The sequence below is a fragment of the Salvelinus alpinus genome, chromosome 2 (assembly GCF_045679555.1).
Source record: "Salvelinus alpinus chromosome 2, SLU_Salpinus.1, whole genome shotgun sequence".
NCBI classification, from domain to species: domain Eukaryota; kingdom Metazoa; phylum Chordata; class Actinopteri; order Salmoniformes; family Salmonidae; genus Salvelinus; species Salvelinus alpinus.
This window is the reverse complement of record NC_092087.1, coordinates 104,661,742-104,688,253: the sequence shown is the minus strand read 5'-3', so window position 1 is coordinate 104,688,253 and position 26,512 is coordinate 104,661,742. Positions and strand designations below refer to the sequence as shown.

General features: G+C 46.9%; 1 protein-coding gene across 1 annotated transcript in view; it reads right to left on the bottom strand.

Annotated features, from left to right (window-relative positions):
- Positions 1 to 23,329, bottom strand: part of LOC139547594 (protein sidekick-1-like) — a 458,168-nt gene extending 434,839 nt beyond the window's left edge. The window contains exon 1 of the mRNA XM_071356530.1: positions 21,537 to 23,329. Within this exon, the coding sequence (XP_071212631.1) occupies positions 21,537 to 22,206 (670 nt within the window). The 5' untranslated portion in view covers positions 22,207 to 23,329. The remainder of the gene's footprint in view (positions 1 to 21,536) is intronic.
- Positions 23,330 to 26,512: the final 3,183 nt, after the last annotated feature.

The following is a 26,512-nucleotide window of genomic DNA, read 5'->3' as shown; positions in this document are numbered from 1 at the left end:
ATGGAACACTCAGACACACCGTACACATGGAACACTCAGACACATGGAACACTCAGACACATGGAACACTCAGACACACCGTACACATGGAACACTCAGACACATGGAACACTCAGACACACATGGAACACTCAGACACATGGAACACTCAGACACACCGTACACATGGAACACTCAGACACATGGAACACTCAGACACATGGAACACTCAGACACATGGAACACTCAGACACATGGAACACTCAGACACACATGGAACACTCAGACACACCGTACACATGGAACACTCAGACACACCGTACACATGGAACACTCAGACACACCGTACACATGGAACACTCAGACACACATGGAACACTCAGACACACCGTACACACGGAACACTCAGACACACCGTACACACATGGAACACTCAGACACACCGTACACATGGAACACTCAGACACACATGGAACACTCAGACACACCGTACACATGGAACACTCAGACACACATGGAACACTCAGACACATGGAACACTCAGACACATTACACACATGGAACACTCAGACACACCGTACACATGGAACACTCAGACACACCGTACACATGGAACACTCAGACACACCGTACACACGGAACACTCAGACACACCGTACACATTGAACACTCAGACACACCGTACACATGGAACACTCAGACACACCGTACACACGGAACACTCAGACACACCGTACACACGGAACACTCAGACACATGGAACACTCAGACACACATGGAACACTCAGACACACCGTACACATGGAACACTCAGACACACCGTACACACGGAACACTCAGACACATGGTACACTCAGACACACCGTACACATGGAACACTCAGACACATGGAACACTCAGACACATGGAACACTCAGACACACCGTACACATGGAACACTCAGACACATGGAACACTCAGACACATGGAACACTCAGACACACCGTACACATGGAACACTCAGACACATGGAACACTCAGACACACATGGAACACTCAGACACATGGAACACTCAGACACACCGTACACATGGAACACTCAGACACATGGAACACTCAGACACATGGAACACTCAGACACATGGAACACTCAGACACATGGAACACTCAGACACATGGAACACTCAGACACACATGGAACACTCAGACACACCGTACACATGGAACACTCAGACACACCGTACACATGGAACACTCAGACACACCGTACACATGGAACACTCAGACACACATGGAACACTCAGACACACCGTACACACGGAACACTCAGACACACCGTACACACATGGAACACTCAGACACACCGTACACATGGAACACTCAGACACACATGGAACACTCAGACACACCGTACACATGGAACACTCAGACACACATGGAACACTCAGACACATGGAACACTCAGACACATTACACACATGGAACACTCAGACACACCGTACACATGGAACACTCAGACACACCGTACACATGGAACACTCAGACACACCGTACACACGGAACACTCAGACACACCGTACACATTGAACACTCAGACACACCGTACACATGGAACACTCAGACACACCGTACACACGGAACACTCAGACACACCGTACACACGGAACACTCAGACACATGGAACACTCAGACACACCGTACACATGGAACACTCAGACACACCGTACACATGGAACACTCAGACACACCGTACACACGGAACACTCAGACACATGGAACACTCAGACACACCGTACACATGGAACACTCAGACACATGGAACACTCAGACACATGGAACACTCAGACACACCGTACACATGGAACACTCAGACACATGGAACACTCAGACACATGGAACACTCAGACACATGGAACACTCAGACACATGGAACACTCAGACACACCGTACACATGGAACACTCAGACACACCGTACACATGGAACACTCAGACACACCGTACACATGGAACACTCAGACACACCGTACACATGGAACACTCAGACACACCGTACACATGGAACACTCAGACACATGGAACACTCAGACACATGGAACACTCAGACACATTACACACATGGAACACTCAGACACATGGAACACTCAGACACATTACACACATGGAACACTCAGACACACATGGAACACTCAGACACACCGTACACATGGAACACTCAGACACACATGGAACACTCAGACACATGGAACACTCAGACACATTACACACATGGAACACTCAGACACATGGAACACTCAGACACATTACACACATTGAACACTCAGACACACCGTACACACGGAACACTCAGACACACCGTACACATTGAACACTCAGACACACCGTACACATGGAACACTCAGACACACCGTACACACGGAACACTCAGACACACCGTACACACGGAACACTCAGACACACCGTACACACGGAACACTCAGACACATGGAACACTCAGACACACCGTACACATGGAACACTCAGACACACCGTACACATGGAACACTCAGACACACCGTACACACGGAACACTCAGACACATGGAACACTCAGACACACCGTACACATGGAACACTCAGACACATGGAACACTCAGACACATGGAACACTCAGACACATGGAACACTCAGACACACCGTACACATGGAACACTCAGACACACCGTACACATGGAACACTCAGACACACCGTACACATGGAACACTCAGACACACCGTACACATGGAACACTCAGACACATGTCTGCTGCTAGATGGTAATCACTGCTGCTAGATGGTAATCACTGCTGCTAGATGGTAATCACAGCTGCTAGATGGTAATCACTGCTGCTAGATGGTAATCACTGCTACTAGATGGTAATCACTGCTGCTAGATGGTAATCACTGCTATTGGATGGTAATCACTGCTACTAGATGGTAATCACTGCTGCTAGATGGTAATCACTGCTGCTAGATGGTAATCACAGCTGCTAGATGGTAATCACAGCTGCTAGATGGTAATCACTGCTGCTAGATGGTAATCACTGCTACTGGATGGTAATCACTGCTGCTAGATGGTAATCACTGCTGCTAGATGGTAATCACAGCTGCTAGATGGTAATCACTGCTACTAGATGGTAATCACTGCTACTGGATGGTAATCACTGCTACTGGATGGTAATCACTGCCACTAGATGGTAATCACTGCCACTAGATGGTAATCACTGCTACTGGATGGTAATCACTGCTACAAGATGGTAATCACTGCTGCTAGATGGTAATCACTGCTACTGGATGGTAATCACTGCCGCGAGATGGTAATCACTGCCACTAGATGGTAATCACTGCTACTGGATGGTAATCACTGCTACTAGATGGTAATCACTGCTGCTAGATGGTAATCACTGCTACTGGATGGTAATCACTGCCGCTAGATGGTAATCACAGCTGCTAGATGGTAATCACTGCTGCTAGATGGTAATCACAGCTGCTAGATGGTAATCACTGCTGCTAGATGGTAATCACTGCTATTGGATGGTAATCACTGCTGCTAGATGGTAATCACTGCTGCTAGATGGTAATCACTGCTGCTAGATGGTAATCACTGCTGCTAGATGGTAATCACTGCTACTAGATGGTAATCACTGCTACTAGATGGTAATCACTGCTACTGGATGGTAATCACTGCTACTGGATGGTAATCACAGCTGCTAGATGGTAATCACTGCTGCTAGATGGTAATCACTGCTATTGGATGGTAATCACTGCTGCTAGATGGTAATCACTGCTACTAGATGGTAATCACTGCCACTAGATGGTAATCACTGCTACTAGATGGTAATCACTGCTACTAGATGGTAATCACTGCTACAAGATGGTAATCACTGCTACAAGATGGTAATCACAGCTACAAGATGGTAATCACTCACTGTCGCACCTAGTGGCCGGTTTTCAAGGCATTTCCCGACGTAACTTGGATAGACGTCTAATTTCAAAGTTACTGTTGAGGGATCTGCCTGCTAACACAACCGCACACATCTGCCACACCGACATAGAGTATGTCATACACACACCACAGCTCCCTAGAAAAACCACACAGCTCCCTGGTAAAACCACCCAGCTCCCTAGAAAAACCACCCAGCTCCCTAACAAAACCACACAGCTCCCAAGAAAAACCACACAGCTCCCTAGAAAAACTACCACAGCTCCCTAGAAGAACCACACAGCTCCCTAGCAAAACTACCACAGCTCCCTAGCAAAACCACCACAGCTCCCTAGAAAAACCACACAGCTCCATAGAAAAACCACACAGCTCCCTAGACCACCACATCTCCCTAGAAAAACCACACAGCTCCCTAGAAAAACCACACAGCTCCCTAGAAAAACCACCACAGGGAAAACCTCCCTCTTCACTTAATATGATTGGATGCACAAAACTTTAGTGGCCTGATTTCACCAGACAATCAGCTAGGTCAGAGCAGAGAAAGGAGCGAGGGGGGGCAGAGTGTGAGTACGGACACATGGGAAAGGAGAGAGGGAGGGCAGAGTGTGAGTACGGACACATGGGAAAGGAGAGAGGGAGGGCAGAGTGTGAGTACGGACACATGGGAAAGGAGAGAGGGAGGGCAGAGTGTGAGTACGGACACATGGGAAAGGAGAGAGGGAGTACGGACACATGGGAAAGGAGAGAGGGAGGGCAGAGTGTGAGTACGGACACATGGGAAAGGAGAGAGGGAGGGCAGAGTGTGAGTACGGACACATGGGAAAGGAGAGAGGGAGGGCAGAGTGTGAGTACGGACACATGGGAAAGGAGAGAGGGAGGGCAGAGTGTGAGTACGGACACATGGGAAAGGAGAGAGGGAGGGCAGAGTGTGAGTACGGACACATGGGAAAGGAGAGAGGGAGGGCAGAGCGTGAGTACGGACACATGGGAAAGGAGAGAGGGAGGGTAGAGCGTGAGTACGGACACATGGGAAAGGAGAGAGGGAGGGTAGAGCGTGAGTACGGACACATGGGAAAGGAGAGAGGGAGGGCAGAGCGTGAGTACGGACACATGGGAAAGGAGAGAGGGAGGGCAGAGCGTGATTACGGACACATGGGAAAGGAGAGAGGGAGGGCAGAGTGTGAGTACAGACACATGGGAAAGGAGAGAGGGAGGGCAGAGTGTGAGTACAGACACATGGGAAAGGAGAGAGGGAGGGCAGAGTGTGAGTACGGACACATGGGAAAGGAGAGAGGGAGGGCAGAGCGTGAGTACGGACACATGGGAAAGGAGAGAGGGAGGGCAGAGTGTGAGTACGGACACATGGGAAAGGAGAGAGGGAGGAAAAGAAAGGACGAGTGGAACAGGGGAGGGAAGAACGAGAAGGCTTTATTTAGTGAGTGTAACTAGACACTGCTAACAGAACAAATGACAGAATGGAACACAGAGTAGAGAGAGAGAGGAAAAAGACTTACAGAAAACGAATGAATAGCTATAAATTCTCTTCGCCTCTCTCTCTCTCTCCCTCCCTCTCCCCCCTCCCTCTCTCTCTCTCCTTCCCCCCCCTCCCTCTTTTTGCTGCAGTTGGATTCATTGCTTTGTGGAAGAGGTTTCAAATATCTTTAAGCTCAATGTAATTTCTTTGGTGTGTGTGTGAGAGAGAGAGAGAGAGAGAGAGAGAGAGAGAGAGAGAGAGAGAGAGAGAGAGAGAGAGAGAGAGAGAGAGAGAGAGAGAGAGAGAGAGAGAGAGAGAGAGAGAGAGAGAGAGAGAGAGAGAGAGAGAGAGAGAGAGAGAGAGAGAGAGAGAGAGAGAGAGAGAGAGAGAGAGAGTGTGTGTGTGTGTGTGTGTGTGTGTGTGTGTGTGTGTGTGTGTGTGTGTGTGTGTGTCAGGCCCAGCCTTGTATCTTTATACAGGGTAATTACATTTAGCCTAGCACTGGGTAGAAGAGAGATCAGGTGGCTAACAGAGGGAGAGGGAGAAAGAGTGAGAGAGAGGAGGGGACGGAGGGAGAAAGAGAGAGGGAGAACATCGATAAAGAGGGAGGGAGAGAGAGAGTGTCACGCCCTGACCATAGTTTGCTTTGTATGTTTTGTTTGGTCAGGGTGTGATCTGTGTGGGCATTCTATGTTGTATGTCTAGTTTGTCTATTTCTGTGTTTGGCCTGATATGGTTCTCAATCAGAGACAGGTGTTTTGCGTTGTCTCTGATTGGGAACCATATTTAGGTAGCCTGTTTTGTATTGTGGGTTGTGGGTTATTGTCTATGTGTAGAGAGAGAGAGGGGGGGGAGAGAGAGAGAGAGAGAGAGAGAGAGAGAGAGAGAGAGAGAGAGAGAGAGAGAGAGAGAGAGAGAGGGGGGGGGGGGGAGAGATGATGCTTCATGCAAACCTGCAAAACAACCCACATAAACACACACAGACAGAGAGACAGAGAGACAGAGAGACAGAGAGACAGAGAGACAGAGACAGAGACAGAGACAGAGACAGACAGACAGACAGACAGACAGACAGACAGACAGACAGACAGACAGACAGACAGACAGACAGACAGACAGACAGACAGACAGACAGACAGACAGACAGACAGACAGACAGACACAGACAGACAGACAGACAGACAGACAGACAGAGAGAGAGAGACAGAGAGAGAGACAGAGAGAGAAACAGAGAGAGAGAGACAGAGAGAGAGAGACAAAGAGACAGAGAATGAGAGACAGACAGACTCTCTCTTTCACCTGGACTCCTTCATTTATTTTCTTTATTTTTTTGTTCTATCATTTCTAAAATGAAAACAAATTCCCTCTGACTGCTGGCTAGCTCTTCATAGAGGTACAGCCCCCTCTGACTGCTGGCTAGCTCTTCATAGACCAGAGAGAGACAGGGTGGTCAATCCTCCTAGCTGTGGTTTCTAGACCAGAGAGAGACAGGGAGGTACAACCACCTCTGACTCAGATCAGAGAGCTACAAGTCCTCACACAAACACACACACACACACACACACACACACACACATAGTCACACACACTTCTGGATTAGATCAAAGGATAAATCCTCAACATACTTTGAGAGATAGTATGTAATGGAGACTCACCTAGACAGACACACAGACAGACACACAGACAGACACAGCTCGTCTATAGATCAAAAGGCCTCCACTCAGCAGTCTACAGAGAGTTTAAACACACACACAGACACAGACACAGACACAGACACAGACACAGACACAGACACACACACACACACACACACACACACACACAGACACAGACACACACACACACACCCAGACAGACACAGACACAGACACACACACACACACCCAGACACACAACACCTGTGTTAGATCAAACAACTGTCCTAAGCTGTAGACACTAGACACCTGGGACCCTGTACAGTAGAGACCACCTCTATCTTCCTGGTTTCTACTGTTTACAGATCAGAGAGAGAGTGTCTGGTCTAGAAACACAGCCAGGAGGGTTGACCACCCTGTCTCTCTCTGGTCTAGAAACCACAGCCAGGAGGGTTGACCACCCTGTCTCTCTCTGGTCTAGAAACCACAGCCAGGAGGGTTGACCACCCTGTCTCTCTCTGGTCTAGAAACCACAGCCAGGAGGGTTGACCACCCTGTCTCTCTCTGGTCTAGAAACCACAGCCAGGAGGGTTGACCACCCTGTCTCTCTCTGATCTAGAAACCACAGCTAGGGCCTAGCCAGTCTCCAGACCTGAACCCAATAGAACATCTTTGGAGGGAGCTGAAAGTCCCAGCGACAGCCCAGAAACCTGAAGGATCTGGAGAAGGTCTGTATGGAGGAGTGGGCCAAAATCCCTGCTGCAGTGTGTGCAAACCTGGTCAAGAACTACAGGAAACGTATGATCTCTGTAATTGCCTGGTTTCTGTACCAAATATATTAAGTTCTGCTTTTCTGATGTATCAAATACTTATGTCATGCAATAAAATGCAAATTAATTACTTAAAAATCATACAATGTGATTTTCTGGATTTTTGTTTTAGATTCTGTCTCTCACAGTTGAAGTGTACCAATGATAAAAATTACAGACCTCTACATGCTTTGTAAGTAGGAAAACCTGTAAAATCGGCAGTGATTCAAATACTTGTTCTCTCCACTGTACATACATACATACATACATTTTTTATTTTATTTTTATTTCACCTTTATTTAACCAGGTAGGCTAGTTGAAAACAAGTTCTCATTTGCAACTGCGACCTGGCCAAGATAAAGCATAGCAGTGTGAACAGACAACAACACAGAGTTACACATGGAGTAAACAATAAACAAGTCAATAACATGGTAGAAAAAAAGAAAAAAAGAGAATCTATATACAATGTGTGCAAAAGGCATGAGGAGGTACATACATACATACATACATACATACATACATACATACATACATACATACATACATACATACATACATACATACATACATACATACATACATACATACATACATAGTCTTCGATCAGACACACACATATATAATAGAACAGGCCATTCTACTTGACTGGCCGACAACAATGGACCACTAAGCCCCTATGTGTGTGTGTGTGTGTGTGTGTGTGTGTGTGTGTGTGTGTGTGTGTGTGTGTGTGTGTGTGTGTGTGTGTGTGTGTGTGTGTGTGTGTGTGTGTGTGTGTGTGTGTGTGTGTGTGTGTGTGTGTGTGTGTGACAATAGAACCTAGACAAAGCAGACCCAACGGCCTTCAGTAGCTGAATGACTCAGCCCCATACTGCACTAAGACTGACCTGACTACCACCCTGGAGAGAGAGAGGGGGGGGGGGGGTGACCTGACTACCACCCTGGAGAGAGAGGGGTGTCAATGTCTCATCAGCTCTGATTTCAAAGCTCTCCGCATTTTCTATAACCCTGAACATTCTCTCTCTTCCTCTCCCTCTCTTCATCGTTCTCTATCTATGGGACACACAGTCCTGGTTTCCACGTCAACGACTACTGTTGTGGAGTGAAGGGGAGCCAGGTGCAGTACTCTCCGTCCCCCTTTCTCCACACACACACACACACCACTTCACATGGACACACACACACACACACCCCTTCACATGGACACACACACCCCTTCACATGGACACACACACCACTTCACATGGACACACACACACACCAGTTCACATGGACACACACACACACACCACTTCACATGGACACACACACACACACACACCACTTCACATGGACACACACACACACACACACCCCTTCACATGGACACACACACACACACACACACACCCCCCTTCACATGGACACACACGCACACACACCACTTCACATGGACACACACACACACACACACACACACACACACACACACCATTTCACACATAAATGATTGATGATTGGCTGAGAGAAATTGATGATAAAAATATTGTTGGGGCTGTTTTGTTAGACTTCAGTGCGGCTTTTGACATTATCGATCGTAGTCTGCTGCTGAAAAAAACGTATGGCTTTACACCCCCTGCTACATTGTGGATAAAGAGTTACCTGTCTAACAGAAGACAGAGGGTGTTCTTTAATGGAAGCCTGAACAACATAATCAAGTTAGAATCAGGAAGTCAGGGCAGCTGTTTGGCACCTACTTTTTTCAATCTTTACCAACAACATGCTAATGACATTTGAGTTAAGCCAGTGTGTCTATGTATGCGGATGACTCAACACTGTACACGTCAGCTACTACAGCGACTGAAATGACTGCAACACTTAACATAGAGCTACAGTTAGTTTCAGAGTGGGTGGCAAGGAATAGTTAGTCCTAAATATTTCTAAAACTAAAAGCATTTTATTTGGGACAAATCATTCACTAAACCCTAAACCTCAACTAAACCTTGTAATAAATCATGTGGAAATTGAGCAGGTTGAGGAGACTAAACTGCTTGGAGTTACCCTGGACTGTAAACTGTCATGGTCAAAACATATTGATACAACAGTAGCTAAGATGCCACAAAGAGGGACTTGCAATTGCAATTGGCTCAGAACAGGGCAGGATGGCTGGACCACCTTGGATGTACACAGAGAGATAACAATAATAATATCTTAAAAATGACATGGGGAGCTAAAATGAATGATATGTATATCAATCTCTCCTGGCTCAAAGTGGAGGAGAGATCGACTTCATCACTACTTGTATTAGTGAGAGGTATTGACATGCTGAATGCACCGAGCTGTCTGTCTGAACTACTGACACACAGCTCAGACACCCACGCATTCCCCACAAGATATGCCACCAGAGGTCTCTTCACAGTCCCCAAGTCCAGAACAGACTATGGGAGGTGCACAGTACTACATAGATCCATGACTACATGGAACTCTATTCCACATCAAGTAACTCCTGCAAGCAGTAAAATTTGATTTAAAAAACAGATAAAAATGCACCTTATGGACAGACACAAACACAAGCACAGACACATACACACAGTAACATACGCACAGTAACATACACACAGTAACATACACACAGTAACACACAGTAAAATGGTATAACTGACTTCATTTAGCAGGAACTAATGGGGATCCATAATAAACCCCAGGAAGAGTAGCTGCTGCCTTGGCAGGAACTAATGAGGATCCATAATAAACCCCAGGAAGAGTAGCTGCTGCCTTGGCAGGAACTAATGGGGATCCATAATAAACCCCAGGAAGAGTAGCTGCTGCCTTGGCAGGAACTAATGGGGATCCATAATAAACCCCAGGAAGAGTAGCTACTGCCTTGACAGGAACTAATGGGGATCCATAATAAACCCCAGGAAGAGTAGCTACTGCCTTGGCAGGAACTAATGGGGATCCATAATAAACCCCAGGAAGAGTAGCTGCTGCCTTGGCAGGAACTAATGGGGATCCATAATAAACCCCAGGAAGAGTAGCTACTGCCTTGGCAGGAACTAATGGGGATCCATAATAAACCCCAGGAAGAGTAGCTACTGCCTTGGCAGGAACTAATGGGGATCCATAATAAACCCCAGGAAGAGTAGCTACTGCCTTGGCAGGAACTAATGGGGATCCATAATAAACCCCAGGAAGAGTAGCTGCTGCCTTGGCAGGAACTAATGAGGATCCATAATAAACCCCAGGAAGAGTAGCTGCTGCCTTGGCAGGAACTAATGAGGATCCATAATAAACCCCAGGAAGAGTAGCTGCTGCCTTGGCAGGAACTAATGGGGATCCATAATAAACCCCAGGAAGAGTAGCTGCTGCCTTGGCAGGAACTAATGAGGATCCATAATAAACCCCAGGAAGAGTAGCTGCTGCCTTGGCAGGAACTAATGGGGATCCATAATAAACCCCAGGAAGAGTAGCTAATATCTTGGCAGGAACTAATGAGGATCCATAATAAATACACACAGTCAGTCAGTCAGTAGGTTTACAACTCTCTGCTGTAGTCTACAGTCATCTATCAGTGAACTGAGATAGTTCTAATCAAATAGATGACTGTTCTAGTGTCTCATCATTCATGAACACACAGACTCTCTCTCTCTCTCTCTCTCTCTCTCTCTCTCTCTCTCTCTCTCTCTCTCTCTCTCTCTCTCTCTCTCTCTCTCTCTCTCTCTCTCTCTCTCTCTCTCTCTCTCTCTCTCTCTCTCTCTCTCTCTCTCTCTCTCTCTCTCTCTCTCTCTCTCTCTCTCTCTCTCTCTCTCTCTCTCTCTCTCTCTCTCTCTCTCTCTCTCTCTCTCTCTCTCTCTCTCTCTCTCTCTCTCTCTCTCTCTCTCTCTCTCTCTCTCTCTCTCCCTCTCCCTCTCTCCCTCTCTCCCTCTCTCTCCCACATGCGACAGAAGTGGCCCGTGTGTATTTTTTGTCTCCATGTCCGGCCCAGAGCTCTAAATCCTGACAATTCAAAGACCTGGCCATCATCTGATCAGTGATTGATTAGTCTGTAGTGTTTCTATGGGTCAATATGAACTCTACACCGTGCATGGTCCTGAGTTCATTCTAATGGTTCTAATGATTCTAATGGTTCTAATGACCAGTAGACAGTGGAAACCCATACTATAGTAAAAGTAAAGATACCTTAATAGAAAATGACTCAAGTAAAAGTGAAACTACTTGAGTAAAAGTCTAAAAGTAGGAGCCTCCCAAGTGGTGCAGCGGTCTAAGGCCCTGCATCACAGTGCTAGAGGCGTCACTACAGACCCTGGTTCAGCGGTCTAAGGCCCTGCATCTCAGTGCTAGAGGCGTCACTACAGACCCGGGTGCAGCGGTCTAAGGCCCTGCATCACAGTGCTAGAAGAGTCACTACAGACCCTGGTGTAGCGGTCTAAGGCCCTGCATCACAGTGCTAGAGGAGTCACTACAGACCCTGGTGTAGCGGTCTAAGGCCCTGCATCATAGTGGTAGAGGCGTCACTACAGACCCTGGTTCAGCGGTCTAAGGCCCTGCATCACAGTGCTAGAGGCGTCACTACAGACCCTGGTTCAGTGGTCTAAGGCACTACCTCTCAGTGCTAGAGGCGTCACTACAGACCCTGGTTCAGCGGTCTAAGGCACTACCTCTCAGTGCTAGAGGCGTCACTACAGACCCGGGTGCAGCGGTCTAAGGCACTGCATCACAGTGCTAGAGGAGTCACTACAGACCCTGGTTCAGCGGTCTAAGGCCCTGCATCACAGTGCTAGAGGCGTCACTACAGACCCTGGTTCAGCGGTCTAAGGCCCTGCATCACAGTGCTAGAGGCGTCACTACAGACCCTGGTTCAGCGGTCTAAGGCACTGCATCACAGTGCTAGAGGAGTCACTACAGACCCTGGTTCAGCGGTCTAAGGCACTGCATCACAGTGCTAGAGGCGTCACTACAGACCCTGGTTCAGCGGTCTAAGGCACTGCATCACAGTGCTAGAGGAGTCACTACAGACCCTGGTTCAGCGGTCTAAGGCCCTGCATCACAGTGCTAGAGGCGTCACTACAGACCCTGGTTCAGCGGTCTAAGGCACTGCATCTCAGTGCTAGAGGCGTCACTACAGACCCTGGTTCAGCGGTCTAAGACACTGCATCTCAGTGCTAGAGGCGTCACTACAGACCCTGGTTCAGCGGTCTAAGGCCCTGCATCACAGTGCTAGAGGCGTCACTACAGACCCTGGTTCAGCGGTCTAAGGCACTGCATCACAGTGCTAGAGGCGTCACTACAGACCCTGGTTCAGCGGTCTAAGGCACTACCTCTCAGTGCTAGAGGAGTCACTACAGACCCTGGTTCAGCGGTCTAAGGCCCTGCATCTCAGTGCTAGAGGCGTCACTACAGACCCTGGTTCAGCGGTCTAAGGCCCTGCATCACAGTGCTAGAGGCGTCACTACAGACCCTGGTTCAGCGGTCTAAGGCACTGCATCACAGTGCTAGAGGCGTCACTACAGACCCTGGTTCAGCGGTCTAAGGCCCTGCATCACAGTGCTAGAGGAGTCACTACAGACCCTGGTTCAGCGGTCTAAGGCCCTGCATCACAGTGCTAGAGGCGTCACTACAGACCCTGGTTCAGTGGTCTAAGGCACTGCATCACAGTGTTAGAGGCGTCACTACAGACCCTGGTTCAGTGGTCTAAGGCCCTGCATCACAGTGCTAGAGGCGTCACTACAGACCCTGGTTCAGCAGTCTAAGGCCCTGCATCACAGTGCTAGAGGAGTCACTACAGACCCGGGTGCAGCGGTCTAAGGCCCTGCATCACAGTGCTAGAGGCGTCACTACAGACCCGGGTTCCATCCCAGCCGGCCACGATCGGGAGACCCAAGAAGACTGGTCTGTTCTAGAACTAAGTAATCTATCAGAAGGCTGGTCTGTTCTAGAACTAAGTCATCTATCAGAAGACTGGTCTGTTCTAGAACTAAGTCATCAATCAGAAGACTGGTCTGTTCTAGAACTAAGTCATCTATCAGAAGTCTGGTCTGTTCTAGAACTAAGTCATCAATCAGAAGACTGGTCTGTTCTAGAGCTAAGTCATCAATCAGAAGACTGGTCTGTTCTAGAACTAAGTCATCTATCAGAAGGCTGGTCTGTTCTAGAACTAAGTCATCTATCAGAAGACTGGTCTGTTCTAGAACTAAGTCATCTATCAGAAGACTGGTCTGTTCTAGAACTAAGTCATCAATCAGAAGACTGGTCTGTTCTAGAACTAAGTCATCAATCAGAAGACTGGTCTGTTCTAGAACTAAGTCATCTATCAGAAGACTGGTCTGTTCTAGAACTAAGTCATCTATCAGAAGACTGGTCTGTTCTAGAACTAAGTCATCTATCAGAAGACTGGTCTGTTCTAGAGCTAAGTCATCTATCAGAAGACTGGTCTGTTCTAGAACTAAGTCATCTATCAGAAGTCTGGTCTGTTCTAGAACTAAGTCATCTATCAGAAGTCTGGTCTGTTCTAGAACTAAGTCATCAATCAGAAGACTGGTCTGTTCTAGAACTAAGTCATCAATCAGAAGACTGGTCTGTTCTAGAGCTAAGTCATCTATCAGAAGACTGGTCTGTTCTAGAGCTAAGTCATCTATCAGAAGACTGGTCTGTTCTAGAGCTAAGTCATCTATCAGAAGACTGGTCTGTTCTAGAGCTAAGTCATCTATCAGAAGACTGGTCTGTTCTAGAGCTAAGTCATCTATCAGAAGACTGGTCTGTTCTAGAGCTAAGTCATCTATCAGAAGACTGGTCTGTTCTAGAACTAAGTCATCTATCAGAAGACTGGTCTGTTCTAGAACTAAGTCATCTATCAGAAGTCTAGTCTGTTCTAGAACTAAGTCATCTATCAGAAGTCTAGTCTGTTCTAGAACTAAGTCATCTATGCTCCACTTATTGAAATTACTTTTTGACCTGATAAAGACCTAGGTTGATGATGACTGACTGATCGACTGGCCGATTGACTGGCTGACTTGCCGACTAGCTGACTGACTGTAAACGTACTGACTGAGTGACTGAGTGACTGTAGACTAAAGCAGAGAGGAGAGGGTTGTAAACCTACTGAGTGACTGAGTGACTGTAGACTAAAGCAGAGAGGAGAGGTTTGTAAACCTGACTGACTGAGTGACTGACTGAGTGACTGTAGACTAAAGCAGAGAGGAGAGGTTTGTAAACCTGACTGACTGAGTGACTGACTGAGTGACTGTAGACTGCAGCAGAGAGGAGAGGGTTGTAAACCTACTGACTGAGTGACTGACTGACTGACTGAGTGACTAACTGAGTGACTGACTGTAGACTACAGCAGAGAGGAGAGGGTTGTACACCTACTGACTGACTGACTGACTGACTGACTGACTGTAGACTAAAGCAGAGAGGAGGGGGTTGTAAACCTCCTGACTGACTGACTGACTGACTGACTGACTGTAGACTAAAGCAGAGAGGAGAGGGTTGTAAACCTCCCTGTCAGTCTCTCCAGCTCTCAACTGAAAGATGGATGTGCTTATTAAATCTCCTGCCAGAATCCACATAGCCTCGTATAAACGGACACATTTATGAGGCAGGGACGAGGGTGACGGGAGAAGGGTGAGGAGAGAGGGGGAGGAGGGGGAGAAGGGTGAGGAGAGAGGGGGAGGAGGGGGAGAAGGGTGAGGAGAGAGGGGGAGGAGGGGGAGAAGGGTGTGGAGAGAGGGGGAGGAGGGGGAGAAGGGTGTGGAGAGAGGGGGAGGAGGGGGAGAAGGGTGTGGAGAGAGGGGGAGGAGGGGGAGAAGGGTGTGGAGAGAGGGGGAGGAGGGGGAGAAGGGTGTGGAGAGAGGGGGAGGAGGGGGAGAAGGGTGTGGAGAGAGGGGGAGGAGGGGGAGAAGGGTGTGGAGAGAGGGGGAGGAGGGGGAGAAGGGTGTGGAGAGAGGGGGAGGAGGGGGAGAAGGGTGTGGAGAGAGGGGGAGGAGGGGGAGAAGGGTGTGGAGAGAGGGGGAGGAGGGGGAGAAGGGTGTGGAGAGAGGGGGAGGAGGGGGAGAAGGGTGTGGAGAGAGGGGGAGGAGGGGGAGAAGGGTGTGGAGAGAGGGGGAGGAGGGGGAGAAGGGTGTGGAGAGAGGGGGAGGAGGGGGAGAAGGGTGTGGAGAGAGGGGGAGGAGGGGGAGAAGGGTGTGGAGAGAGGGGGAGGAGGGGGAGAAGGGTGTGGAGAGAGGGGGAGGAGGGGGAGAGAGAGGATGGGGAGGAGGAGGGTGAGGAGGGGTGACACATTGACTGTCCGTGGAGAAAGAGGGGTCAACATCATAATAAGAGTCAGATGAAAGGGAAGAGGAGAGGATGGGTCAACTCTACTCAACGCCAGACCAATTTAAGGGTTTCGATTGGACGGCTGGCGTAGCTGATCGGATCAATACCGTCCAGGATCACACCCCAGGCTTGGCTGGCACAGGATGGAGGTACACACTCACACAGACACACGCAGCCAGGACAGGACAGGACAGGCCAGAACAGGACAGGACAGGCCAGAACAGGCCAGAACAGGACAGGACAGGACAGGCCAGAACAGGACAGACCAGGACAGAACAGAACAGGACAGACCAGGACAGGACAGAACAGAACAGGACAGAACAGGACAGAACAGAACAGAACAGGACAGAACAGGACAGAACAGGACAGGACAGACCAGAACAGGACAGAACAGGACAGGCCAGAACAGGACAGACCAGGACAGAACAGAACAGGACAGAACAGGACAGAACAGGACAGAACAGGACAGAACAGGACAGAACAGGACAGAACAGGACAGAACAGGACAGGACAGAACAGGACAGGACAGGACAGGACAGGACAGGACAGGACAGGACAGGATAGAACAGAACAGGACAGAACAGAACAGGACAGAACAGGACAGAACAGGACAGAACAGGACAGAACAGGACAGAACAGGACAGAACAGGACAGGACAGGACAGGACAGAACAGGACAGAACAGAACAGAACAGGACAGAACAGAACAGGACAGAACAGAACAGGACAGAACAGAACAGAACAGAACAAGACAGAACAGGACAGGACAGAACAGGACAGGACAGGACAGAACAGAACAAGACAGAACAGGACAGGACAGAACAGAACAGGACAGGACAGAACAGAACAGGACAGGACAGGACAGACCAGGACAGGACAGGACAGGACAGGACAGAACAGGACAGAACAGGACAGGACAGGACAGGACAGAACAGGACAGGACAGGACAGGACAGAACAGGACAGAACAGGACAGAACAGAACAGGACAGGACAGGACAGGACAGAACAGGACAGGACAGGACAGGACAGAACAGAACAGGACAGGACAGGACAGAACAGGACAGAACAGGACAGAACAGGACAGAACAGGACAGGACAGGACAGGACAGGACAGAACAGGACAGAACAGAACAGGACAGGACAGGACAGGACAGGACAGAACAGGACAGGACAGGACACACACACACACACACACACACACACACACACAAACACACAGCCTCTCTCTCACACACACTCACACACCAATAAGCTCTCACAGTCTCAGGTCACAATTAGAAGTTCACCCATGTTTCTCAAACGTCAAATTTCGAAGTGTTTAAGGTTAAGTTCAGTCATTAACTCTGAATGGTTAAGGTGAGTCATTAACTCTGAATGGTTAAGGTGAGTCATTAACTCTGAATGGTTAAGGTGAGTCATTAACTCTGAATGGTTAAGGTGAGTCATTAACTCTGAATGGTTAAGGTGAGTCATTAACTCTGAATGGTTAAGGTGAGTCATTAACTCTGAATGGTTAAGGTGAGTCATTAACTCTGAATGGTTAAGGTGAGTCATTAACTCTGAATGGTTCAGGTTAGACATTAACTCTGAATGGTTAAGGTGAGTCAGTAACTCTGAATGGTTAAGGTGAGTCAGTAACTCTGAATGGTTAAGGTGAGTCATTAACTCTGAATGGTTAAGGTGAGTCATTAACTCTGAATGGTTAAGGTTAGTCATTAACTCTGAATGGTTAAGGTGAGTCATTAACTCTGAATGGTTAAGGTGAGTCATTAACTCTGAATGGTTAAGGTGAGTCATTAACTCTGAATGGTTAAGGTGAGTCATTAACTCTGAATGGTTAAGGTTAGACATTAACTCTGAATGGTTAAGGTTAGACATTAACTCTGAATGGTTAAGGTGAGTCATTAACTCTGAATGAGGGTTAATGTTTGGGCTTAAAAGCAAAATATCAAAAACACTTCCTGTCGCTGCAGTGCAACACGGCGCCCCACAACACCCTGGTAAAACTGAAACTGTCCTTTAACAGCATCACTGTAGCCCCTAATGGCCGGTTTCCACGTCATCTCCTGACGTACACAGACATGGATGGATGTCAAATACTGACCTGGCTGTACACACACACACACAGACACACAGAGACTCTCTCACACACACACAGACACACAGAGACTCTCTCACACACACACAGACACACACAGACTCTCTCACACACACACACATATACACCAATCACTCACACACTCATATACACACACAGACTCTCTCACACACACACACATATACACCAATCACTCACACACTCATACACACACACAGACACACAGAGACTCTCTCTCACACACAGACTCTCACACACACACACACTCATACAGACTCCCACACACACACACACACACACACACACATATACACCAATCACTCACACACTCACACACACACACTCATACACAGACTCTCACACACTCACTTACACCAAACACTCACACACACACACACACAGACGTAGGCACAGAAACAGACACACACTGTGCACGGACACACACGCTGTCACGGGTGTCAGATCACTGTAAAACGGTTTGAATATAACTAGAGGGGTGTTTAATTCATACCACAGCGAAGGAGGGTGTGTGTGTGTGTGTGTGTGTGTGTGTGTGTGTGTGTGTGTGTGTGTGTGTGTGTGTTGAAGGGAAGCACAGTAAGCAGGTCATTGACTGAGTAGGGGATTATCGATGTTATGGGACTGTAGACACACACACACACACTGATACACACACGCACACATACTCACACACACAAACACACACACACACACACACTGACAGACAGGTGGTCGATCCACTGATTACCATAAACAACAACAGCCTACACACACACACACCTTACACCACCTCACCACTCTCAAATATATTTCTAGTACAGCCTACAGCCACGGAACAAACAGCTCTCCATTCCAACCAGCACTTAAACTGAATCCATATTGCAGATTAGTCCAACTCATTTCCATAACCTGACCCTGTGTGTGTGCGTTTGTGTGAGTGTGTGTGTGTGTGTGTGTGTGTGTGTGTGTGTGTGTGTGTGTGTGTGTGTGTGTGTGTGTGTGTGTGTGTGTGTGTGTGTGTGTGTGTGTGTGTGTGTGTGTGTGTGTGTGTGTGTGTGTGTACATGTGTGTGTGTCTACAGCAGTAGTATTATTAATGGACTGAATACAGAGCAGCATATCAATCTGAACAACTAGAACAACAGCAACATATTATGGATGGATGCATCTCTAGAGGTGACCGGTGAGACCCTGCTAGTCCAGATTAGCCTACAGACTGAACATCAGCCCAGAGAGAGAAGCAGCAGCAGTCTTTAATCTTACCTTCTATATACTACACATCTATAACCTTACCTTGGCCATTCTATATACTACACATCTATATAACCTTACCTTGGCCATTCTATATACTACACATCTATAACCTTACCTTGGCCATTCTATATACTACACATCTATAACCTTACCTTGGCCATTCTATATACTACACATCTATAACCTTACCTTGGCCATTCTATATACTACACATCTATAACCTTGGCCATTCTATATACTACACCGACCCACAGCAGACAGTCTGCAGGTTGACATACAGGCTACCAACACCGACCCACAGCAGAAAGTCTGCAGGCTGGCGTGGAGGCTACCAACACCGACCACAGCAGACAGTCTGCAGGCTGGCATACAGGCTACCAACACGACCCACAGCAGACAGTCTGCAGGCTGGCGTACAGGCTACCAACACGACCCACAGCAGACAGTCTGCAGGATGGCATACAGGCTACCAACACGACCCACAGCAGACAGTCTGCAGGCTGGCATACAGGCTACCAACACCGACCCACAGCAGACAGTCTGCAGGCTGGCGTACAGGCTACCAACACCGACCACAGCAGACAGTCTGCAGGTTGACGTACAGGCTACCAACACGACCCACAGCAGACAGTCTGCAGGTTGATATACAGGCTACCAACACCGACCCACAGCAGACAGTCTGCAGGTTGACGTACAGGCTACCAACACTGACCCACAGCAGACAGTCTGCAGGTTGACGTACAGGCTACCAACACGACCCACAGCAGACAGTCTGCAGGTTGATATACAGGCTACCAACACCGACCCACAGCAGACAGTCTGCAGGCTGACATACAGGCTACCAACACCGACCCACAGCAGACAGTCTGCAGACTGACGTACAGGCTACCAACACCGACCCACAGCAGACAGTCTGCAGACTGACGTACAGGCTACCAACACCGACCCACAGCAGACAGTCTGCAGACTGACATACAGGCTACCAACACCGACCCACAGCAGACAGTCTGCAGACTGACATACAGGCTACCAACACCGACCCACAGCAGACAGTCTGCAGACTGACATACAGGCTACCAACACCGACCACAGCAGACAGTCTGCAGACTGACATACAGGCTACCAACACCGACCCACAGCAGACAGTCTGCAGGCTGATATACAGGCTACCAACACCGACCACAGCAGACAGAGAATCCTTGTAATTCAGTATCTTATGGCTATTCAACACGTGGATGTAAATCAACTAAACCACTATCAGAAATAGAGTCATGTCCAAACAGATTCAGATTCATATTCAGATTCAGATTCAGATTCAGATTCATATTCAGATTCATATTCATACTCAGATTCAGATTCATACTCAGATTCAGATTCATATTCAGATTCATATTCATATTCAGATTCATACTCATATTCAGATTCATATTCAGATTCATATTCAGATTCATATTCAGATTCATATTCAGATTCATACTCATATTCAGATTCATATTCAGATTCATACTCATATTCAGATTCATATTCAGATTCATATTCAGATTCATATTCAGATTCATATTCATATTCAGAAAACTTGAATGTCCTCAAAGAGACATCTTGCAGCAGTCATAAAACATTTACCATCTAAAAATCTACAATAAATAGCAGAGGATTTGTACAAGGCAATAGGCAGGGAAGTGCTGATTCATAGCGTAGTGCTAAGTCCAATTAGTCCAACATTTGTTAAGTTGCAGAATTGCATTCGGGAATAAAAGAGTCTTTGGCCCTATTTGTTTTAACCTTAAGTAGTCTGTACCTGCGTCCAGAGGGAAGGCGCTGGATCAGACTTAGCAACACATAAAGCATTATTAAGGATGGAATCGTGTCTAATACAGAAGGAGGGAACCACGACCAGGATAGACAACATCACTGACACCAGACCAGGATAGACAACATCACTGACACCAGACCAGGATAGACAACATCACTGACAACAGACCAGGATAGACAACATCACTGACACCAGACCAGAAGAGGGAGAAGAAGAGATGAGAAGAAGTATCATAAACAGCTCTTACCTTGTGCATTCAACATGTGTATCCATCCGCTGAGGAGGAGCAGGAAGAGAGACCACCAGCTGAAGCTCCACAGTCCCAGCTTCATCCCTCTCTCTGTTGGGCCGCGGGTCACCCTGGGCGGCATCGTGATCCATGTCGCCCCGGGCGGAACAGCTCCCACGGCGGCGCGACCGATGCGCGTAATTCCATTAGAATGGAGAGGCTTCGTGTTAGAGAGGTGATCCACGGGGACTCCACGGGTGGGTTTGGTTGGGTTAATGGAAGTAGTCTCCGGTTGCGCTTTAATGTTGTTGGAGCCTCCTCCGGTGCGCTGAGCGCGAGGGAAACGGAGAGGAGGAGAAGAGAGAGACATGTGAGATGAAGGGCTTCCAGCTGCTCCACATTGCGTCTTCTTCACCGGCTTCCCCCTGGAGGACTGGCCGGCTAACAGGCGCTCTGGGGTGGGTGTCTCCTCCCCGTGGGTCGCTGAATCAGAGTCCCTCCCACCGTCACCGGTGACAATTCCCTCGTGTCCCGTGGTGCCCGGGCTGATCAACAACTCAACCGGTGACACGAACAGCTCCTTCCCAGTCCTGGCAGCTTGGCCTCTCGGTTTGCCTTTAAACAAGTCCTCCCCCTCGCCTCTCCGGGGCTCGGTAGGTTTCTGTCTCCGGTGATGTCTCATGTTCATGACCAGTGATCCTGCAGGAGCAGAATTAATACATCTGAGAGAGTGGGATTTAGATTGATCCGATTATATCAGCAAGTCGGGCTACGGCCCCGATAAATCCCTGCTTGTTGTGATGTCTTCAGCGGGGATTTGTCTAGCAGATCATGTGGGTGTTTAGACGGAATTAATGGCGGGCAATAAAGCGCATAAATTATCCATTCGGGCTTGCTTATTGTGTGATTTCGAAATATGTGTTAACCGTTTGCTATCGATCCAGGCGAAATGCACCAGTTAGTCTGGGTGCAGGGCGCTGTTACTGGCTCCCGAAACCGAGTCCAAGTTTGTTATGAAGTAACACGTTGGGCTTCAGAAAACCTCTAGTTAAATATTCAGGTTAACTATTAATTAACCATTCACTGGGGTGAAATGTAGCCAGAGAGGATAAATGCAGCGGTAACTCTCCACCTCTCTCTCCCTCCCTCTCTTTCCGGTCCGCTGGGGCTTGCCGCTTGTCTCGGGTTACAACGCAGGCAGGAACCGGCCAACAGGTTAACAACAAGAAACACACCTTCCGTTAGTTACATTCAATCCCGAATTTCTCCAACAAAACCAGGTGAAACGGAGCAGTTCAGTTGTGAGTAGGCTTGTCAGTCCGTATGAAAACAACCGAAACACACACAGCGTTTAGCTTAGCACAGGGACAACACACTGCGACACAGTTTCGGCTGTGAACCTCCTGATTTACATCTATAACAAGTCGACAAGGCAGCTGGAAATGTTCCGATAAAACGCCACAGTGTCTTCGCTTCTTCCTAAAACAACCTTACAATATATATATAAATATATACATAACAAATCGGTTATTTGTTCAGGGGTTTTTATCCAGAAAAGTTACTTTGAACAACAAGTAGCGAAGCGACGGTTGGAGAGCGGGCGTCTCGCGCTCCTTTCAGAACATCTCGAGCCGCGCGGAGAGCGCGAACCGAACACCTGCCTCCGTCCGCTAGACGGGAACCGGACCACGGTCTTTTCAACTGAAATACCTAAACAGGAAAAAAATGAATTTTAGATAATAAAATTGACTTTCTCGAATTGTAAGAGTCCGTTTTCCCCCGGTACAGATCCTCTGTCAGTCTGAGCCCAGGTCTCTTCTCAGGCTGAAAACAGACTAAACTAAAAGTTCCATTCACGAGCCGTCTGCCTCGCCCAGATCAACTGTGATTGGATGAGGCTCCTGTTTAACAGCGAGTCCCTTTATTCTGATTGGGCGCAGTTACAGGCAGGAGTGGGACTAAAGGGGCTTTCAAAACTCAGCAGAACGCGGTGAACGGCGCCCCCAAACCGAGAAAACGGGAAAACGATCTGGAAATTAAATGGGTAAATGACAAAGCAAAGCATTTTTGCCAAGAAATCATATATTATTAGGTCCAGGGAAAAAACATACCCTCAGGCCAAATAGGCAATATCTTTTGACAGAAACCCTTACCTGATTCCATCCAGCTACTCATAAAGGCCGTATCACATCGCTGAAGGGAGATCTAGGTACCAAGTTGGCCGATAAACGGAGCATTAATATTAAAGCTGTACTGGGGGGTGACCTTACCTTTAATTGGCTCGATAAATCCACCTAAAGTAGACCTCCTCCTCAACACACACACATCTAGGCAATCTTCTCGCCACACACACACACACCTGGAGTGGCCAAACGACGGCGTCTCCTCTCCTCTAACCTGTCTCTCTCTCCTCTAACCTGTCTCCCCCTCCTCTAACCTGTCTCCCCCTCCTCTAACCCGTCTCTCCCTCCTCTAACCTGTCTCTCTCCTCTAACCTGTCTCTCTCCTCTAACCTGTCTCTCTCCTCTAACCTGTCTCTCTCTCCTCTAACCTGTCTCTCCTCTCCTCTAACCCGTCTCTCTCTCCTCTAACCTGTCTCTCCTCTAACCTGTCTCTCCTCTCCTCTAACCTGTCTCTCCCCCTCCCTCCCTCCTCCCTCCCTCCCTCCTCTCCTCTCTATCTATCCAGTCTTTTACAACATGGATGTTCACTAATGATATATGAGTTGTTTTAAGTGGAACTTTAAAGTATTCATCTGGGGGGGAGGAAATGGTCTTCAACACCAAGGTCTACACACCCACACACACACACACACACACACACACACACACACACACACACACACACACACACACACACACACACACACACACACTCTCTTCAAGACAAGGCTTCCAATAAGGCGGTGGTGCTCTGACTGTATTAGTATATTAGTGTAGTTTTAATGTACTTCTTATTCTGTCTGAGAGTATTTGGGATCTTTTAATTGAATCCTAATGTTTCTGTAAGGGCTGACTGATTAATATAGGACTGTATGGGCTAATTCAAAGTTCACTATTCATTTCCAACTCTCTCTCTCTCTCTCTTTCTTTCTCTCTTTCTCTCTCTTTCTCTCTCTCTCTCTCTCTCTCTCTCTCTCTCTCTCTCTCTCTCTCTCTTTCTTTCTCTCTTTCTCTCTCTTTCTCTCTCTCAATTAAATTCAATTTCTGTATGAGTGTAGGGAGTGTGTGTGTGTGTGTGTGTATTTTAATTCCAGACCAAATTTGCCCGCCAATTATCGCTGTATCCAATACAATTACCTCCCCATACAGCAGCGCCTCAGTTAATATACAGCTCACACAATCTCACAGACCTCTCTTGACCTCTGTCTAGTTTCAGAGTGTCAGCAGCAGTCTCCTGTGTGAGATGAATGGAGCTGATATAAACAGACTGGCCCCTGACTCCACACACACACACACACACACACACACACACACACACACACACACATTAGTTGGCTAATAAAACCCCCCCTATGTCTCACTGATGTCACCCGGTGTCTCTCTCTCTGTGTGTGTGTGTGTGTGTGTGTGTGTGTGTGTGTGTGTGTGTGTGTGTGTGTGTGTGTGTGTGTGTGTGTGTGTGTGTGTGTGTGTGTGTGTGTGTGTGTGTGTGTGTGTGTGTGTGTGTAACTGTAGTACTGTAGTATATATCTTAACTGTAGTACTGTAGTATATATCTTAACTGTAATACTGTAGTATATATTAACTGTAATACTGTAGTATGTATCGTAACTGTAGTACTGTAGTATATATATTAACTGTAATACTGTAGTATATATATTAACTGTAATACTGTACTATGTATCTTATCTGTAATAATGTAGTATATATCTTAACTGTAATACTGTAGTATATATCTTAACTGTAATACTGTAGTATATATCTTAACTGTAATACTGTAGTATATATCTTATCTGTAGTACTGTAGTATATATCTTAACTGTAATACTGTAGTATATATCTTATCTGTAGTACTGTAGTATATATCTTAACTGTAATACTGTAGTATATATCTTAACTGTAATACTGTAGTATATATATCTTAGCTGTAGTACTGTAGTATATATATTAACTGTAATACTGTAGTATATATATTATCTGTAATACTGTAGTATATATATTAACTGTAATACTGTCGTATATATCTTAACTGTAATTCTGTAGTATGTATCGTAACTGTAATACTGTACTATATATCTTATCTGTAATAATGTAGTATATATCTTATCTGTAGTACTGTAGTATATATCTTAACTGTAATACTGTAGTATGTATCTTAACTGTAATACTGTTGTATATATCTTAACTGTAATACTGTAGTATATATCTTAACTGTAATACTGTAGTATATATATTAACTGTAATACTGTAGTATATATCTTAACTGTAATACTGTAGTATATATCTTAACTGTAATACTGTAGTATATATATTAACTGTAATACTGTAGTATATATCTTAACTGTAATACTGTAGTATATATCTTAACTGTAATACTGTACTATATATCTTAACTGTAATACTGTTGTATATATCTTAACTGTAATACTGTAGTATATATATTAACTGTAATACTGTAGTATATATCTTAACTGTATTACTGTAGTATATATCTTAACTGTAATACTGTAGTAATCCCGGTAACGGGATGATATGACAACAGCCAGTGAAAGTGCAGGGCGCCAAATTCAAAACAACAGAAATCTCATAATTAAAATTCCTCAGACATTCATGTGTCTTATATCATTTTAAAGGTAATCTTGTTGTTAATCGCACCAAAGTGTCCGATTTCATATATGCTTTTCAGCGAAAGCACCACAAACGATTATGTTAGGTCACCGCCAAGCCACAGAATAAGCACAGCCATTTTTCCAGCCAAAGATAGCAGTCACAAAAAGCAGAAATAGAGATCAAATTAATCACTAACCTTTGATGATCTTCATCAGATGACAC